This window comes from Schistocerca serialis, chromosome 2, assembly GCF_023864345.2.
Source record: "Schistocerca serialis cubense isolate TAMUIC-IGC-003099 chromosome 2, iqSchSeri2.2, whole genome shotgun sequence".
Taxonomy (NCBI): domain Eukaryota; kingdom Metazoa; phylum Arthropoda; class Insecta; order Orthoptera; family Acrididae; genus Schistocerca; species Schistocerca serialis.
Genome location: NC_064639.1, coordinates 689,774,894 through 689,795,671, shown reverse-complemented (window position 1 = coordinate 689,795,671; position 20,778 = coordinate 689,774,894). Strand labels below are relative to the sequence as shown.

General features: G+C 38.5%; 1 protein-coding gene across 2 annotated transcripts; it reads right to left on the bottom strand.

Moving 5' to 3' along the window:
- Positions 1–587: 587 nt before the first annotated feature.
- LOC126457821 (uncharacterized) lies at positions 588–20,714 on the bottom strand. Of its 2 annotated transcripts, XM_050094446.1 has the most exons (4): positions 20,465–20,714; positions 20,309–20,377; positions 1,801–1,921; positions 588–1,680 (listed from the first exon to the last, which is right to left on the bottom strand). In XM_050094446.1, exons 1-4 carry the CDS (start codon positions 20,513–20,515, stop codon positions 938–940), a joined length of 984 nt encoding a protein of 327 aa, XP_049950403.1. In that variant the 5' UTR covers positions 20,516–20,714; the 3' UTR covers positions 588–937. The 2 variants fall into 2 exon arrangements, with proteins under 2 accessions (XP_049950403.1, XP_049950404.1); XM_050094447.1 differs by lacking the exon at positions 20,309–20,377.
- Between the last annotated feature and the right edge of the window lie 64 nt (positions 20,715–20,778).

Below are 20,778 nucleotides of genomic sequence, written 5' to 3'. Positions count from 1 at the left end.
AATATGTTCACAGGTAACAGAACTGGTGTTAGTCACTATATGGTCTGAGTACTGACATGTTCAGCAGTCCTAAAGAGACATACTCATGTACATACACATACCAGCATCCAATCAAAAACACTTCTGTAAGTCTCACTGTGAGACAGGAGACACTGATACGTTTGTTATATTCTATGAAATCTTGCACTGGTACAGAATTTGTGTAGTTAAAGTCTCACTTTGAAAGCAGCACAACCCAACCCCTCCCTCCCACCTCCTCTTCATGTACTCTGAATGAGTAATATAATTCTGTACTACTATAATAAATTGTTTGCTTCATATGATTCTGCTGTGAGTCCAAATGTAAAAGTATGTTCCTGACATTCTGAGCTGCACTATCTTTATTTTTTACTTTCTGCCTAAATGCTGCTGGTATCCCACCATTTTAGAGCCACACTATGTTATGTAATTATGAGTCATACTTATGGAATAAACAAACATGTACCAAATTACCAAGCTGTCAAGGTAGCAATTTGTTTCAAATAATGTTAGGTATATATATAAATCACAATGAAAAAGACAGGAGGTTTCTAAAGAACATATTCCTGTTGTGCTTATCAAGTTGAATGTCCTCTTAGGTTTAATGAAATCAGCTAAAAATTGAGAAACTACACAAAACATACTTTGAGACACTATAAGCATATACAGTGTTTACTTCATTGAAAAAACTGCCAGGTCACTGGTTTCTTCCAAAGCAACTGGCCTGCTGGTAATCACTTGGGTCCATTTCAAAGTATGTAGTGCATTTTGAACTGCCTTCCTGTTAGTCACTGTTCTCAGGCACACACTGTAAACTGTTTTCTATAGAGTAGGCCCTACTGATAAAAATATCTACTGAACAGTTGCCAATTTATTGTTTCTTATTTTACTGCTAATATAATGTAAACATTAATTGAATTTAAAATTTCAATATTTCATCTAGCTCATCTTCATTATATTTGTCGGAAAAAAATTTTTTAACATTTTTTTCCAAGTTCTTTGCTATATTGCCCGAGTCTGTGACATAGCTTCTACAAATATGTGACTGTAACTGCATTGTAGCTTTCTCCTCTTCCTGTCTCTTTATTTCACACTTGGGTGGGATAATATCTCCAACATCTGTTTCATACAGCTGCTGTTTGCCAAAAACTGTATTCCATGTGTTACTAGCAAAGTTATCTGAACTAATATCAGAAACAATTTCCTGCTGACTGTCACAACTTAACAGTGCTGTAGATGTCGATGTTTCTGGTAGCAAAGTAAAACAGAGAGGAGATGAATTCCTTTGCAAGTCACAAATGGGGTTGGTGCCTCTTGATTTATAATCACTATAAGTATAATTTCCTGTAGAGAAATATGTAAAAGAACTTTCACTAACATGGGGTGGTATGTCTTCATTCTCATTAAAAGGGGTTTCATTTAAATGTGTTAATTTTTCATTCCGGTTCCCTGGTAAGATACCAATATTCTCTCCACAGACATTAACAGTGCCATTGGCAGAATAATTTTGAATGGTCTGCTGTTTACACACTTTTGATGCACCTGAGATTACTAGCTCAGAAGGCACTGAATCATCAGAATGTTCATCATCATCTTCATCTGATAAATATTTGTTCCATTTACTACTTGTTACACTTGGAATATTTGTTCCAGTGTCCACAGCTGAAATAGAAACAAAAAGTAATGTATAGATATAGTTTGGATTTTTCATTCATGTACACACTACTTTTTGCTACAAGAAAAACAATCGGTACTGGATTAACATTGTTACTATCACTATACCATTTTCTGCACACTGGATTTGTATTCTCCTATTTAAAACAAACGTCTCTTTCCTCCTCTTATCCTCATTGAGTCGTTGAACATGAGCTCTACAGTCCTTTCCACTTCCTCTTCCAAACACCTGCAAATCAACATGACATCATAATATAAATACATAGTGATAGTAATTTGAATAAATAACTCAGTGTTTTCAACTGAAGACACACAGTCTGGCTAATAATGTCATCATTTTTAGTTTCACTTTACATTATAATGCACAGTCAAGATTGCAATTATATTGCATAACTCTCCAAACAAAATATCTAGTTTCGGATGAGGTCCCCATCAAATTCAACTTGATGTTAAAATGGTTCAAATGGCTGTGAGCACTATAGGACTTTACATCTGAGGTCATCAGTCCCCTAGACTTAGAACTACTTAAACCTAACTAACCTAAGAACATCACACACATCCATGCCCGAGGCAGGATTCGAACATGCGACTGTAGCAGCAGCGTGGTTCCGGACTGAAGCGCCTAGAACTGCTCGGGCACAGCGGCCGGCTAACTTGATGTTAACTTCCGACACAAAGAATCTTGTCATAAACACAATACAAGAAAATTACTGAAGTGAGCTGTAATGTCCATGACTATGTATGCACTCCTTCGCTAGGTTCTCTTAGGTTTACTGAAATCAACTGAAACATGAGGAACATTACAAAACACACTTTGAAGCACTATGAATATATACAGTTTTTGACTCCTTGCAAAAACTGCTGAGAAATCAAGATGACCTAGATGAAATATTAAAATTTTAAATGCAACTGTATGAATTCATGTTTACATGAAATTATTGGAAATCAACCCTCTCATCATATAATGACCTTAGTTTTATGTCTTTTCCTTTGTATTATAAATTAAAACTGTTAATACACATGTTTATACAAGTAGCTACATAAAGGTTTCCTGACAATCCCTTTTATTTCCCATTGAGTAAGACAGATATGGCAGTCCAAATTTAATCCTATTCATTATATTATCAATTAATCACCATTAATCTGCTGTTCTCTCTTTTTGGTAATAAATGGACATCATAGAAATAGAGAAAATTATACTGCTTTGAAATAAGGTGCTCCCTTCCCACTTACACTACTATTTAAATGAATGAATGCTTAACAATATTTATCATGTTCTGTAGTTCTCATGACAATGGAGAACCTTCAGGTATGTGGAACGAGTCAAGCTATACATTAACAAAAGACTCATAAAATTAATCTATACACTGTATTAACAATAAACTATCGCCAAACTATATGCTACTCATGTTTATGCCAGATAAATTTAACCAAGGAAATGAGAAAGAAATTTGATGCTCCCACAATTATGTTAAATATACGCTGATTCAGCTTAATACACCACCTTGTCTGGTGGGGAAGCACCCAGAAAGGGGGAGGAAACTAAATGAAACCTCATAGGATGTGATGTTATTTCAGTGATTACGAAATTGATTAAAATTTACAAAGAACATGGCAATATGATGCTGCACCCCCTCTGGCCTGGTTGTTTATGCTTATTCAGTTGTCAAGTGTGTCATAATGATCACATCTCCTGAAGCAACTTGGACCACAGCTGTTGTAACTTGCTTTCGACATCCTGACTGCTGGAACTGCCAGAAATGGTACTAGACAAGTTCTATCAGGGACACATCTACGGACCTCGCTGGCTACATAACAACTGCTACATCATGCAGACAGTTCACAGAGATAGATGTTATGTGTAGACAAGCATTTTTCTGTTGAAAAACGGCACCACGATACTGTTGCATGAGAGGTAACAGATGAGGGCACGGGATGTCCACAACTTATCATTGTACTGTCAGAATTCCCTCAGTCTCTACTAGCCATGGCCTGAAGTCATACCTGATGGCTCCCAGATACCATGAGCAACACCATTGTGCCTCTTCAAAATGTTGGAAGAATGGGACCCCTTCCCAGGTTGCCACCATACTCACCAACAATGGTCATCAGGGGTAGTGCACAACCGCAATTCATCACTGAACACAATGTGTCCCCATCGTCAACAGTCCATGCTTTCCAGTCATGGCACCATCCCAAATGCAGCTGTTTGTATTGTGGTGCTAACTGCAGCCTATGCATATGATGGTAATTCTCAAGTATTGCTGCTGCTAATCTCTGACCAATGGTGCAGGATGATGCAGAATGTTGCAAGAAGGCCATTACTTGTTCTCGGATGGCAGACACAGATATGAAAGGGTTACAATGTGCCTGGTGCACAATATGGCAATACTTCCTTGAGCTGGTTATATGTGGTCGATGAGAACCTTGACAATAAGTGTGCTTTCCCCCACATTCCCATGCAATCCAACATAAGGCAACGTCACATCCAATTGCCTCACAGAACTGGATACAGCACAATTCAATCGGACAACCAAGTGGAGTTGCACAATGAGGGCCCTTTCAAACTGCTGGTAATGCTGTTTAACACAAGTAAGCAGAATCTCCATGTCCTTCACAATGATCATGTAACATCTGATGCTGTTCACACTCCTAATATACCCTACAAAACTAAATACACTCATGTACTCAAAGCCATTCCACCAGTCACATAGAGCTACAGCTCTAATCAATTACATACCTGTTGATAATGTATACGTGTACAAAGTTACACTGGCATCAGACCATGTCTTGTGTGTGCTCCACTCTTTTTTGTCAGACAGTGTACTTTTCAAAGAAAAATAGTTACCTATTTCATCAAGTATAGAATTTTGTTTACAGCACATTACTACTTCTCACACAATTGTACAACAGACACTACTATTTGACATACATCTAATACAGCTTTTCAGTTCTCAAATTACATATTCAGACAATTTTTAGAAAAGCTGGCAAATGAGATGTGAGTTTAAACTTTCCTTTGAAATGGTTAGGTTCCCAATTTCTTGCTTTATCTTAGACAGGACTTGTTGAATACCTTTGCCCCACAGTACACATGTTCATTCTGAACTCTAGACAAGGTGGCATAGTCTATATGAAATTATTTTTGTCTTATATTGTCACTGTGTGGATCATAGATCAGCTGACACATATTTTTATTGCCAGAAATAAAAATCATTAAGGAGTAACCTTATTGGCAAGTCAGTATCAGATTTCCACCATCGTTAAACCGATTTCTGCAAAATATGCAGTTATCTGTGCTATACAGTAATTCTACGGCTTATTTCCGCTGGTATTTACTGTGTGTGCACTGTCCCAGAAGATAATTCTGTAAGTCAAAAAATAGTGAAAATATGCTAAATAAGTCTGATAGTAGAGGGGACTGGCAAGGGAAAGCAATGGGAAAAAGACTGAGTAACAATGAGAGGGTAATATCACATGAGTGAGAGCATGTAATGCCAGAAGTTTGAATGTAGTAGGGAAGTAGGCAAATCTGAAAAGAAAAATGCAAATTCTCAGTCCAGATATAAGAGGGGGCGAGTGAAATGAAACAGAAAGAAGATAGGGATTTCTGGTCAGCATCTCATATCAACTGTTGTGAATTGGCAGGAGCCAATTCACGGGGTTTTGGAGGAAGCCGAAAGGCACGCGTTTAAGCTCACGCAGGCTGGCGTGAGGTCTGGAACAGGTAAAGTAATTATACTATCAAGAAAAGTACGTAGCTGCTGGAATACGTAACTTTAATCCATAATGGGTGAACATCGGTCTGACGGTACAGGCATTACAAGATTAACAGTAAATGATAATGGCGCCTTGCTAGGTCGTAGCAAATGACGTAGCTGAAGGCTATGCTAACTATCATCTCGGCAAATGAGAGCGTAATTTGTCAGTGAACCATCTCTAGCAAAGTCGGCTGTACAACTGCGGCGAGTGCTAGGATCTCTCTAGACCTGCAGTGTGGCGGCACTCGATCTGCAATCACTGACAGTGGCGACACGCGGGTCCGACGTATACTAACGGACCGCGGCTGATTTAAAGGCTACCACCCAGCAAGTGTGGTGTCTGGCGGTGACACCACATCAACAGCAGCAGAAAATTGTATGACAAGTACTTCAGTTCTAACATAATGTAGGAGCAAGCACCAGCAACTTGGATTACTAAATTTTATTTAACTTCAGTTTCCATCACAGTTGCATTAAATTTTTTTTATTTGTGGTGACTGGTTTTGGACCAAACCATAACCAACAAATGAAACATGGTAGATAATATAAACTTTAAATTTTTTTACATTCCATAGAATTAGACAACTTCCATTAGTGTAACTAATATTACACATCTTTGTTGTAAGTGTTGATGTACATTCCCACCAGTACACATGTATACATTAGCCACAACTCGTATTTTTAAATTTATGAAGTTTGTCCAAAAACTTCCACAACATTCGTAATTTCACACCAATGGTGTGTTGGAGTGAAATGTGGTTGGCATCCCTGCACACGCCAGTGTTTAATGTGTAACTGCCGGAAGTTTCATTGTTGTATGTCTGTTTTCTTCCATTGTTAAAAGTTTTCTTTTACTGGCCATGCTGTTCTAAAATGCATGCACTTTGGAACAAATTGTTAGGGAAATTGACATCATGTGCACTGTTGATTTGTTCTGGCTTGTCACCACTGATGTGGTATTATCTGAGGTTTATCTCCATTATATCTGAGCACGTAACTACATCTTAGCTGAAGTTAAGAATGTTATGAATTTCAGTTACAACATGATAGTCACCTTATTTCTTACACTCTAGAACTTTACACATTTTTTGTTGTAACTGCAACTCAACTATCCTGTCTGAAATTCATAAGTGCTCTCATAGGTCAAGAGGTATGCACAACAAATTCCACTGCTGCAAGGTTAGCTGAACAGGGGCAAACTGAAGCATTTGTACTTATCTTTCATTGCATTGTTCTTCTCTAGTTGTTGAGTTGTGTTGCGTATTCCCACATTCTGTGTAGCTTTTAATTTAATGTCCTCTGTTGCCCCTTAAATGAATAACGAGACTGTTGGCTGGTAAATATCTTCACTTCTTCACTGGTAGGTTAATATCTACCCAATTATACATTGCATCACTTTCATCACTGTTGCGCAGTAGGTAAATTTACGGAGTATGCTGTGTACACATCTGGACTCTTGGGTGTACACATTACAGGTCAGTTTTGCCAAAGAAAACTTTAAGGTTTTTGACAAACTCATGGTGCTACTTTCTTACAGAGGTATTTACCAAACAACAATACTAGCATTAAAAATAGGACAGGTGTTAATGAGGCTTTTTAAATAAATTAAATGTCGTTACACCAGTGCTTGATTATGGGAACATGTTTTTCAGTTTTGGCTGTTAACAAGACATGTTATTAGACTGCTGAGTGAGTTTTGCAATTAGCTCGGCAAAATTATATTTTAAAGTTATGTTTCTTAGAGCTGTGACCTGTTCAGTGCTCTCAATTACAGCATAAACATAAACATGGAGTTTTCGTATTAACAGCAAGATAATTCAGATCTGGTTTAAATATGTTATTTCTGATCAATTTAATTCTTATTTGTTTCAATAAACCCTCAGTCCGAGAAATTTGATATAATGTGGAAGGTTCTCTGGGTTTTCTGGATTCTCTGTCATCTGAGCTTTCTAGTGATATATAAATTTCAGAAGCAGTAAACAATATTTGCAATATACATTAAGAGCCAAAGAAACTGGTACACTTGCCTAATATCATGTAGGGCACTGCAAGCACACAGGAGTGCTGTAACACGACACGACATGGACTCAACTAATGTCTGAGGTAGTGCTGGAGGGAACTGACACCATGAATTCTGAAAGGCTGTGTTCCATTGCTCATGTGCCAATTATAACACTAAGAGTATGAGTGGGTGAAGATCTCTTCTGAATGGCACGTTACAAGGCATTACAGATATGCTCAGTAATGTTCATGTTTGGGGAGTCTGGTGGCCAGCGGAAGTGTTTAAACTTGGAAGAGTATTCCTGGAACCACTCTGTAGCAATTCTGGATGTGTGGGGTGTCACATTGTCCTGCTGGTATTGCCCAAGTCTGTCGGAATGCGCAATGGACAGGAATGGATGCAGGTGATCAGACAGGATGTTTACATACGTGTCTCCTATCAGAGTCATATCTAGATGTATCGTGGGTTCCATATCACTCCAACTGCACACGCCCCACACCATTACAGAGCCTCCACCCGCCTCAACAGTCCCCTGCTGACATGCAGGGTCCATGAATTCATGACGTTGTCCCCATCCACTCGATATAATTTGAAATGAGACTCATCCAACCAGGCAACATGTTACCAGTCATCAACAGTCCAATGTCCATGTTTACAGGCCCAGGCAAGGAGTAAAGCTTTGGGTTGTGCAGTCATCAAGGGTACACAAGCGGGCCTTCGGCTCCGAAAGCCCATACTGATGATGTTTCGTTGAATGGTTCACATGCTGACACTTGTTGATGGCCCAGCATTGAAATCTGCAGCAATTTGAGGAAGGGTTGCAGTTCTGTCCTGTTGAACGATTCTCTTCAGTCTTTGTTGGTCCCATTCTTGCAGGGTGTTTTTCTGGGTGCAGCGATGTCAGAAATGTGATGTTTTACCGGATTCCTAACATTCACAGTACACTCATGAAATGGTCATACAGGAAAATCCCCCCTTCATCCCTACCTCAGAGATGCTGTGTCCCATCGCTCATGTGCCAACTATAACACCACTTTCAACCTCACTTAAATTTTGATAAACTGTCATTGTAGTAGTAGTAACCATTCTAACAACTGCGCCAGCTACTTGTTTTCTTATATAGGCGTTGTCACCACAGTGCTGTATTTTGCCTGTTTACATGTCGCTGTGTTTGAATACGCATGCCTATACCAGTTTCTTTGGCAATTCAGTGTAAAATTGTGTAAATTATGTGTTTCATGAATTTCAGTGTTGCTTCCATGTTGTGGTAACTTTGAGGGATATTTACAAGTTGTGGTCAATAACAGAGTAAATTGAGAATTGTTACACATTGCACGGTTTGGTCTTTTTAGTGTTGTTTTATTACATAATTCCAATCACTGTAGGAATTTGTCACTAAACATCACTAACTGCAAGAAAGTCATCAATTTGTTTTGTTGGTAAGTACATGTCAATGTCCATGACAGCATTTAGAAGATTGTTATTCCAGTTACAAGTGTTATTTGTCAAACTTTAAAGCAGACATATCAACTGAACTGCCATTACCCCCCCCCCCCCCTCCCCCAAGTTTGGGTCTTGGCATCTGATCTGGTTATAAAGTGAACCGATTGATACCATATTTAAAGAACTACAATACCCCCTGAGGATTCCATTTGTATTCCACTATGGATGGAATTCTAACATTTTTGCCCAGATTTAAGTTAGAACTATGTTATTTATGTTACTAACATTTGATATTACAGAAAATTAGCAACTCTTCCTAAAATTCTGTTTATCTCCAAATAAGTGTAAGAAACTCCCCACTACCACTCTCATACAGAGCAGATTCATTATTTGGATTTTTGGCTTCTATTGCTGTCTTTCTTTACAATAGCTATAAAATACTTTTTGGTACTCTTTCCAACAATCTAGATAGAGTTTTTTACTAACTGCTGCTAATTTTTTCCAAAAGGAATCGTTACAAGACACCTTTCCTAAATTCATCCAAATTTTGTAAATCACACATTGTGCATTTTGTTCACTATTTAAATTATCTTCACCCCTGTTACTATCAGACAGAATAGAATTAAGCATTTTCAACGAAAAGAGCTTCAGATAATCCTCCTCTTCTTTAGGCCTCTCCCCCTATACATCTAATAGCTTCACAATATCTGAAACCCCACTTTCTTCATCTCCTAACACAATTTCTTCACATAAACTAACATAATGACCCACTTCTTCTTCATCTTCATCTTTCATCTCTTCAGCATCTTCATTTAACTTATTTCCCCTTTGAACAACATTAGTTATCTTATTATCTATTTTGTCCTCATTCTTCTGCTCCAATATCTTGAATTCTCTACTGTCCTTACTTTCTAGTCCACCCCCAAATTCTTAACTGAACAACTTGTGTAAATCCCTTTTCACAAACAATTCTCATCACCTATTGTTTCTTTACTTCCTTGCTTGTAGACCCCAAACCCACTCCAATATTCTTCATCAGCTGCAGCTGTATTTGTTTGAAATACCTCTACTACTCTGTCATCATCACAATTAAGGCTTAAATATTTGTCATTATTAGTGGTCCCTGCATTATTATCATCATCAGCTGTCACATTGTGGGTCACCATCAGAGAAGTCTCTGGTAAACACTCGAGGACAGTGGGACACAGCAGCTAGACCTTAAGTACTTGAATAGTAATAACTGAAACCAACAGCTGTAGTGTGATCCAACATCATCTCTTCAAAATATGCTACCAGTTTCAATGCCAAAAAGCATCATCTTCAGGCCCCTGTATATGGAAATGTGCACAGCACGACTGTAAAGTATGAGAATACAGACAACAAAAATCACAGTTTGGGACTAAAAAGGGGATAAATCATATCATAAAATTAATTAGTAAAAATATGCTATATTGTTACAAATACAAAACAAATTTTTAATCTAATAATCACGTACATGAATGATGTAATGTAATGCATACAATAAATTAAATCAGCAAAGCAATCGAAGTCACATATATCCCCAACCAGAATAACAATGAATATGGGATATACCAAAAACAATTCAAAAAACTGATATAACATAATACCAAACAGCTGGAGAAAACAAATGCAGCAAAAGCCTAATTAACAAACATTCACTGGATAATGCAAATCCACCAAAATAATAACATGAACTCTAATGACCTCTAACACACAAACAACATAAAATATATTCTAAAACCTACTATACAAACAGCATTAAAGACACAAAAAAGTATAAACACATGGTCCATTGATATTACCATACTGCAACCAAGTCACATGCCTAAGGTCCATGACCACAGTGGCATAGTAAATGTGTAACTTGTGTAAGTAAAAGACCCTAAATACAGTATCTCCAAAGCAACAGTGAAACAATTCAGCAATGTTTCTGCTAATTCCAGAAAATTTAGTCAACATAAAACAATTTTGTCAATATTAGTAATATCCACCATCAACATGTACCTACAGGGTTAAAAGTAACATATATGATACACGTTGACAAACAATTGCCATAGAATGTCTTGTATGGCAAATCCTGTACTGAAACTTCCTGGCAGATTAAAACTGTGTGCCCGACCGAGACAGCCCCCAGGCTGTGTCTAAGCCATGTCTCCACAGTATCCTTTCTTTCAGGAGTGCTAGTTCTGCAAGGTTCGCAGGAGAGCTTCTGTAAAGCTTGGAAGGTAGGAGACGAGATACTGGCAGAAGGAAAGCTGTGAGGACCGGGCGTGATCGTGCTTCGGTAGCTCAGATGGTAGAGCATTTGCCCACGAAAGGCAAAGTTCCCGAGTTCGAGTCTCGGTCGGGCACACAGTTTTAATCTGCCAGGAAGTTTCATATCAGCGCACACTCCGCTGCAGAGTGAAAATCTCATTCTGGAAATCCTGTATTTATATGTAACAATAGCCTATAAAGTAAACTAATAGAAGACAATCAGTAAAACCAATAGCTAACATTATGACCACCAACCTACCATTGATATAAACCCATCCAGGCGACAGCAGTGTCACCTGGTGAGGGATAACTGCTACTCAGACATAAGCACGGTGCATGTAGTATCAGCGAGCGTGCTGCCAGTGTGTTGAACGAGGAAGGTGTGCAATCTATCTAAGTTTGACGGAAGGCAGATTGTGATTGCCCGGAGGCTTGGCACGAGCACTTCGGATACTGCACAACTTTTCAGATGTTCTGAAAGTGCTGTGGTGAGAGTCTTCAACATTTGGCAGAACTATGGTGGAACTATGTCCAGAAGTTGTAAGGTTGGGCGGCCACACCTCATTACAGATGTCAGACATTGTAGGCTACGCAAACTGGTCATACAGCACAGGTAGCGAACTGTGGCAGAACTAACATCAGACTAATACTGGGCAGAGTAAGAGTGTGTCTGAACACACAGTGCATCAAATACTCCTAAAAATGGGCCTCTGCAGCCAATGACCCATGCAACTATGACTTAAATGGGCACATGACCATTGGCAGTGAACACTGGAGCAGTGGCAGAGCACTGCGTGGCCTGATGAGTCCTGATACCTCCTCCATCATGCAGATGGGAGGGCATGAATCCGTAATTCTCCAGGGGAATAGCTCCTTGACTCCAATACTGCAGGATGGAGACAAGCTGGCAGCAGCTTCCGTTATGCTCTGTGGAACATTCACATGGGCATCCATGGGTCCAGCGGAGCTCATGCAAGGCACCAATAAAGCCAAGGAGTGTCGTACACTGGTTGCAGACCACATACTTCTCTTCACGACTATCATGTTTCCTGACAGCAGGGCATTTTTCAACAAGATAATGCGTCATGTCACAAGGCCAGGAGTGTGATGGAATGGTTCGAGGAACACAGTGGCAAGTTCCAATTTATGGATTAGTCCCCCAACTCATCAGATCTGAACCCGATCGAACACATTTGGTATGTGACTGGATGTGGCGTCAGAGCTCATCGCTCCTTCCCCAGAATTTAAGTGAATTAGGTAACTTGTGTGTGCAGATGTAGTGCAACTCCCTCCAGTGACTTACCAAGGCCTCATTGCTTCCCTGCCATGACACATCGCCCTGTTATCCGTGCCAAAGTTGGACATCCCAGCTATTAGGTGGTCATAATGGCTTGGCTCTGAGCACTATGGGACTTAACATATATGGTCATCAGTCCTTGGTCATAATGTTCTGACTGATTAGCATATGTATAAATACACATAAAGGAACATGTACTCTGAAACATCCATATGGGAATTGACTGGAATAAAACCAAAATAACATATGTATTAACATAAAAGAGCAGGACAATGAACTCCAAAGATTCCATAAGAATGGGAACTCAAACAATAACTTACACAAACATGACAAACTTCGAGCACACTCTTACATGTCCTCACTAACCTAGAAAAACATGGTGCTGTTCGCCCTGTATCCAAACACAATCTACATGAAATAATATTATATGAAACGCACGACCTATATATTACAGGTCAACAGCCTAAACTACACTGCAATAGCAGAACACCAGTGTGAAACCAAACTGTGCACCCAAAAGGCTCTTCATACAGAGGAAATCAACACTGAACCCACTCCCTGTTACTAATGAACCAGACTCAACCATACATTTAAAACAAAAATAAAAATGGCAGCTAAGTCATTCACTATATACCATAATACCTACCACAACAAAGTCAGAACCGAACATTACACAGGCACACACAAAGTAGTAAAGGGGCAAACGAAAGACACACTCACGCATCTTAAAAACAGGAAGTTGTCATCAAAAATATCCAAACCAATTGGTCCAAACAACCATTCCAATAACACAAACTAGGAAACTTGTAAGTAACCCACCAAGTAACCATAACTTACAAATGGCCTCAGTAGCCACTTGGAAATAACCACAACGGCTGTACACATCTGAACCACCAAAATGAATATTTTTAGACAAACACTGTTTCCATCAGAGAAGTTCTTCAGTTTAATGAACCACTTTTTCCATCATTAGATCTAAAAGGTGATTGTGGTTGACTGTGCTCTTGCCACTGTCTGTTTCTATTTTCAAACACTTGATTACCATTTCTTCCCACATTATAGTTCTGGTTATTTCATATTTGTTCTATCTCTGGGTAATGTTGTTGTTGTTGTTGTCTTCAGTCCTGAGACTGGTTTGATGCAGCTCTCCATGCTACTCTATCCTGTGCAAGCTTCTTCATCTCCCAGTACCTACTGCAACCTACATTCTTCTGAATCTGTTTAGTGTATTCATCTCTTGGTCTCCCTCTACAATTTTTACCCTCCACGCTGCCCTCCAATACTAAACTGGTGATCCCTTGATGCCTCAGAACATGTCCTACCAACCAATCCCTTCTTCTAGTCAAGTTGTGCCACTAACTTCTCATCTCCCCAATCCTATTCAATACTTCCTCATTAGTTATGTGATCTACCCATCTAATCTTCAGCATTCTTCTGTAGCACCAGACTTCGAAAGCTTCTATTCTCTTCTTGTCCAAACTATTTATCGTCCATGTTTCACTTCCATACATGGCTACACTCCATACAAATACATCTACATCTACATTTATACTCCGCAAGCCACCCAACGGTGTGTGGTGGAGGGCACTTTACGTGCCACTGTCATTACCTCCCTTTCCTGTTCCAGTCGCGTATGGTTCGCGGGAAGAACGACTGTCTGAAAGCCTCCGTGCGCGCTCTAATCTCTCTAATTTTACATTCGTGATCTCCTCGGGAGGTATAAGTAGGGGGAAGCAATATATTCGATACCTCATCCAGAAACGCACCCTCTCGAAACCTGGCGAGCAAGCTACACCGCAATGCAGAGCGCCTCTCTTGCAGAGTCTGCCACTTGAGTTTATTAAACATCTCCGTAACACTATCACGGTTACCAAATAACCCTGTGACGAAACGCGCCGCTCTTCTTTGGATCTTCTCTATCTCCTCCGTCAAACTGATCTGGTACGGATCCCACACTGATGAGCAATACTCAAGAATAGGTCAAACGAGTGTTTTGTAAGCCACCTCCTTTGTTGATGGACTACATTTTCTAAGCACTATCCCAATGAATCTCAACCTGGTACCCGCCTTACCAACAATTAATTTTATATGATCATTCAACTTCAAATCGTTCCGCACGCATACTCCCAGATATTTTACAGAAGTAACTGCTACCAGTGTTTGTTCTGCTATCATATAATCATACAACAAAGATTCCTTCTTTCTATGTATTCGCAATACATTACATTTGTCTATGTTAAGGGTCAGTTGCCACTCCCTGCACCAAGTGCCTATCCGCTGCAGATCTTCCTGCATTTCGCTACAATTTTCTAATGCTGCAACTTCTCTGTATACTACAGCATCATCCGCGAAAAGCCGCATGGAACTTCCGACACTATCTACTAGGTCATTTATATATATCGTGAAAAGCAATGGTCCCATAACACTCCCCTGTGGCACGCCAGAGGTTACTTTAACGTCTGTAGACGTCTCTCCATTGATAACAACATGCTGTGTTCTGTTTGCTAAAAACTCTTCAATCCAGACACACAGCTGGTCTGATATTCCGTAGGCTCTTACTTTGTTTATCAGGCGACAGTGCGGAACTGTATCGAACGCCTTCCGGAAGTCAAGAAAAATGGCATCTACCTGGGAGCCTGTATCTAATATTTTCTGGGTCTCATGAACAAATAAAGCGAGTTGGGTCTCACACGATCGCTGTTTCCGGAATCCATGTTGATTCCTACATAGTAGATTCTAGGTTTCCAAAAACGACATGATACTCGAGCAAAAAACATGTTCTAAAATTCTACAAGAGATCGACGTCAGAGATATAGATCTATAGTTTTGCGCATCTGCTCGACGACCCTTCTTGAAGACTGGGACTATCTGTGCTCTTTTCCAATCATTTGGAACCCTCCGTTCCTCTAGAGACTTGCGGTACACGGCTGTTAGAAGGGGGGCAAGTTCTTTCGCGTACTCTGTGTAGAATCGAATTGGTATCCCGTCAGGTCCAGTGGACTTTCCTCTATTGAGTGATTCCAGTTGCTTTTCTATTCCTTGGACACTTATTACTTTCAGAAACGACTTCCTGACACTTAAAACTATACACGATGTTAACAAATTTCTCTTCTTCAGAAATGCTTTCCTTGCCATTGCCAGTCTACATTTTATATCCTCTCTACTTCGACCATCATCAGTTATTTTACTCCCTAAATAGCAAAACTCCTTTACTACTTTAAGTGTCTCATTTCCTAATCTAATTCCCTCAGCATCACCCGATTTAATTCGAGTACATTCCATTATCCTTGTTTTGCTTTTGTTGATGTTCATCTTACATCCTCCTTTCAAGACACTATCCATTCCATTCAACTGCTTTTCCAAGTCCTTTGCTGTCTCTGACAGAATTACTATGTCATCAGCGAACCTCAAAGTTTTTATTTCTTCTCCATGGATTTTAATACCTATTCCGAACTTTTCTTTTGTTTCCTTCACTGCTTGCTCAATACAGAGATTGAATAACATCGGGGAGAGGCTACAACCCTGTCTCACTCCCTTCCCAACCACTGCTTCCCTTTCATGTGCCTCGACTCTTATAACTGCCATCTGGTTTCTGTACAAATTGTAAATATTTTTTCGCTCCCTGTATTTTACCCCCGCCACCTTCAGAATTTGAAAGAGAGTATTCCTGTCAACATTGTCAAAAGCTTTCTCTAAGTCTACAAATGCTAGAAAAGTAGGTTTCGCTCTATAATGACCATCTTCAGACCTGTTTTATAAAAACATGTCCTAATATGCTGGAGCCATAGTGGCATCATCATATTAGGACTTTTTTTTTTATATATATAAAACAGATCTGAAGACAGTCATTATGGACCAAAACTGGTAGTCTGATGACGTAAAAATTTGTGGCCATACATGTGAAATAAAGAATATTTATTCAAAGTCTTACTACTTTGAGAATTTGATTATTATTAGTTGCAGTTTCCCTCTTACATTTACTCTCTACTTTAGTTTCTTTCAGTTCAACTGTATCCAATCTGGATCCTGTTTTGGTTACCCTGTCTCTACATTTTACACTCTTTTCATCTAGCTTATCTACATGGTCAGTAACGGCCGCTACTTGGTCACCCAACTTTTTTCTTGACTTAAGCAATCTGATTGCTTAGTTCATTTTTTGTTGTCAACATTGATTGGTCTACCTTCTTAAGGTCATTGTTTATTTCTGAAAATGCATTGTCTAACCTTTTAAGGTCCTTGTTGCTTTAGAACTCTTTTTTTTTTTCTACTTCTGAAAGTTTGCCATTCATTTTACGAAGTTCTTGGAAATTCGATCATTTGTGATTGTGATGATGTTAACCTGTTTACATATGTGCAATAATATGTCTTACAAACATAATTCCCAACTAATTTCACTTTGACCTAGTTCTGAACTGATCTGGCTTAATCCTGCTTGCTCTACACCTGACTGATCAAGTGCTACAGTTTCTGCTGTTGTCTGATGTGATTCTACCTCATCTTTCTCCATTGTTTCCTGGTTCATGTCTGCTAATGGCAATGGTGGGTAAGCTTCCATGTTGTGGTAACTTTGAAGGTTATTTACAAGTTGTGGTCAAAAATAGAGTAGATTGAGTATTGTTGTGCATTAAATTGCTTTGCTGTTTATTAGTATGGTTTTATTGCATAATTTCAGTCATAATAGTAATTTGGCTTGTCACCTAACATCGCTAATCCAAAAAATTATTTCATTTGTTATATCAGTATGTACTTGTCAGCATCCCTGACAGCATATAGAACACTGCAATTCCAATTACACGTGTCATTCATTAAACTATAGCATAAACATGTCAACCAATCTGTAAGATACCCAGCCCTCCGAGTTTGGTGCTTGGCATCCTATCTGCTTGTAACATAAACTGATTGATGCCAAGCGTATAATGTTACTGTGTGGCATGGCTGTTTCTATCAGTAGAGTACCATTTCAAAGTTGCTGTATACTTTTTTAAAGACATCAGTACCCTCAGTAACCTTTGTGAATGCAGAAAAGGGAGATCTTTTCAAAGGTTTCATATCCTCTCTTAATTACTATGAAACTAGTATGGCATACCAGCATCCCGTTACAATCTGTCTGGAACTACTACTCAGGTGAACTGACCATCTGAGCTTTCTTTGTTGTCCTACTTGATGGTATACGCTTTCCACCTGGAGTAGTTTCGATTTATGTTTGGTCCACTGGAATCTCACAAGCAGCTAGGGAAATAAACGTTGTCTCAGACAGAGCCCCACTTTCCCAAACAAGTAAGCCTTGTACAACAGAAGGTTGGCAGGTGCTCCAGGGGCTGCCCACTAGTGATTTTTTTTACCTTAAAACTACTGGTACACGGCACACATTGAGGTGAAACTAAGATCTGTCTTACCCACATAGACTAGCTATCACACAGACTGCTACCACATAGACTAGCTGCTGGATACAGATTTTCAGCTGCAAGACAGAAACACTACCAAAAGTGCTCACTTCCGATTCATGATATTTTGAAGATTGTGGTGGTTGAACATGAAGATATCGACTCAGTTGGACACATAATCAAAATAGTGAATTGCTAATGTCAGTTCTACACAGGCTGCATGAAAGTACTATTATTAGGAACAGTCTGCAAGTTTACATTGGAGGCATTGAGTGTGTTTGAAAGCTGATTATATCAAATATCTTTAACAAGAATTAACATACTATGTCCAACAAGACTAGATTTCGAATCATGAGAACAATACGTAAGAATATGTAGTTTAATGTAGCATGGAAAAATCTTCAATTGTTTATATATCTTTTTAACGAAAAAGTGTAAGTTCTCTTTTTTGGGGCATGTAGCACTGTATAATACTAACCAACAGAACAAACAAAACATCAATATCTTTTATAGAAAAATTACTTTTGCATTCTAAAAATAAATTGGACACCTACAGAAAATAAACTTGGAAATAGAATTCTAAACCACAGGTATAATTTTAAACAGAATATTATTGCTTTAAAAAAATCAATAAAACAAGCAAGGAATTTTTTCTTGAAATAAAAAACACAGATTTATTACTTTATCTGTATTTTAACATAATGTTACCCTCAATAACATCAGATACAATTAAGGTAAGACGATTCTTTGTCTGACTTAATTCGTATGGACTCTGCCCATAAATAATCCCACTGAAGGAAATGAACTCCAGGTTCATCTTTCCAGAATTGATAGAATAAGTTTTGATGTTCCGTAGGGTTTATGTCTTCTTCTTCTTCCTCCTCCTCTTCTCTCTCTCTCTCTCTCTCTCTCTCCCTTTTTTTTTTTTTTTTTTTACAAATGAGTTTCCATTAGATGCTGGTGAATCAGCCATACTATTTTGCAGGTGACACTGGGCTACTGATTAAAGATAAGAGCACAATTAGTACTGTTACCAAAAGTAAATTTCTTGGGATCCACACTCAACATCTTAAATGGAATTCTTATATCATACCCCTAAATTTAAAGAGAGAGAGAGAAAACTAGAATATTATGTAGTACAAAGCTTGTGCAATAATACTAGAACTTAAACAGTTGGTGCTGTGTACTTCTGGGGAAATTTACCCCAGTGTTCAGAAAGCAAAAAGCAATTACAAGAATAATGAAACATGCATGTAGTAAGAGGGTATGTGAACCTTCAAAAAGAAATTAAAAAAAATCTGTCTATTCCTGCTTGTGTAGCGTAACACACAGCATGCTAGCTGGTGAGGCATGGAGCGGAACCAGAGCTAGACCGAATCTGTGCAGTAGATTAATGATCATGGGCTTGTACACCCGAGTTACGCGGTTTGTTTAGGCAAATTCTGGGCTGGCTCCCAAATTATGCCTTAGAGAATACAATACACAATGGATTCAAATATTATTGACTGATAGGTATATTTATTCTCCTGTAGAACAGCACAAATTGTATGGATGTCATCAATAGTTGGTACAGTGCTTCTTATTTGATAAACATACATGGATTCTTACAATTTTTATGGTTCTTATAATTAGTCTTAGAGTATTTATAATTATGCCATACAATGTAGCTTGATGTAAGGGGTATTCATGAATATTAAGAGGTTATCTTCAGTCATTTTAAATATTCATTTGCAGCATAAAAGCTTTTACTTAATAAATATGTTTTTACTTTTTAGCTAAAGGTATGAAGTTCATTTACACCCTTAACAGCCTGTTGTACAATTTTAGGCCATTATGTAGTACACAGTTTAGGTTTTTTCCCCTTGTTTTTCCTGTATAGGTATAAAGTAGTGACTGGATCTAGTCTATATTGAGCTGTTTGTAGTATACAGATGAATATTTTTTCTTGTGTACAGTGTAGTCTGGAAAGGTATTCACACATGACAGACAGTATTATTATTATTATTAATAACATTATTATTATTATTATTTTATAGTAAAGCAGAACAATGGGCCCTACTGCTACTATTTGTTATTATCTGCATAGCCCTTTTCTGTACTTTGTAGACAGTATGAATGTTCCCAATGCTTGTTTCCAAGCCTATCCTTTCATTTAGTTCACATGAAGTGCTGAAAAATCTCACGCTTTGATAAGAAACAAGGTGGTTTCAGGGTATATTTCCGTCGCAATTACAACGTCCCCAGAAACATGATGGTACTGGTCTGTCAAATCGATCTGTTACATAGATATAGTACTATTCCTATTTTCGTGACTTCGGAGGGGCAAATAAAATTCACTCTTACTGTAGCTCTTACCATTAGAATCAGATTTATAATCGTTGAAACTCACTTTCGGTTACCTTCTTGAGATGCAGACACAGAAACTCACTTGTGGGCAAAATATAGCACTCACCTTCTTTATTGACTGCCTTTCCCCACATATTTTGCAATCCCATTTTTTAGATTTCTTAACAATATGGACCTGAAATGTAATTACATTCAACATCTACACGTCATTGACTTTGCTGACGAACAGCTGAATCCTGCCATTAATCTACTATCAGGTTACCTGGAATGTTTCACACGAGTAACATTGTAGCACATGTAACTCTTGAGACATTGTTTTGCTGGATACATAAATCAAATAACACTTTACGGCGTTAAAATATGCTGCAGAAGAGCAAATATAAATTCCTACACAAACCGTACTTTATCTCGAGTTTGGCGCTGCGTTTGTCACTTGTCCGTGCTTTCTTATTACAGATTGTGTACCATAACGATACAAAAATTGTTTTTGATTGACAGTGTGTGTATTTAAATGACGAGTTTACGACTTTTCTTGGCTGATAATCCTCTTATCGGATTTATCTAAAGGATTCTAAA

Coding starts and splice junctions, on each gene's coding strand:
- LOC126457821 (XM_050094446.1), bottom strand. CDS start 20,515: ATGTCTCAAGAGTTACATGTGCTACAATGTTACTCGTGTGAAACATTC. Junction 20,378..20,464: donor ACTCGTGTGAAACATTCCAG/GTAACCTGATAG, acceptor ATTACATTTCAG/GTCCATATTGTTAAGAAATC. Junction 1,681..1,800: donor AATCCAGTGTGCAGAAAATG/GTATAGTGATAG, acceptor TTTCTATTTCAG/CTGTGGACACTGGAACAAAT.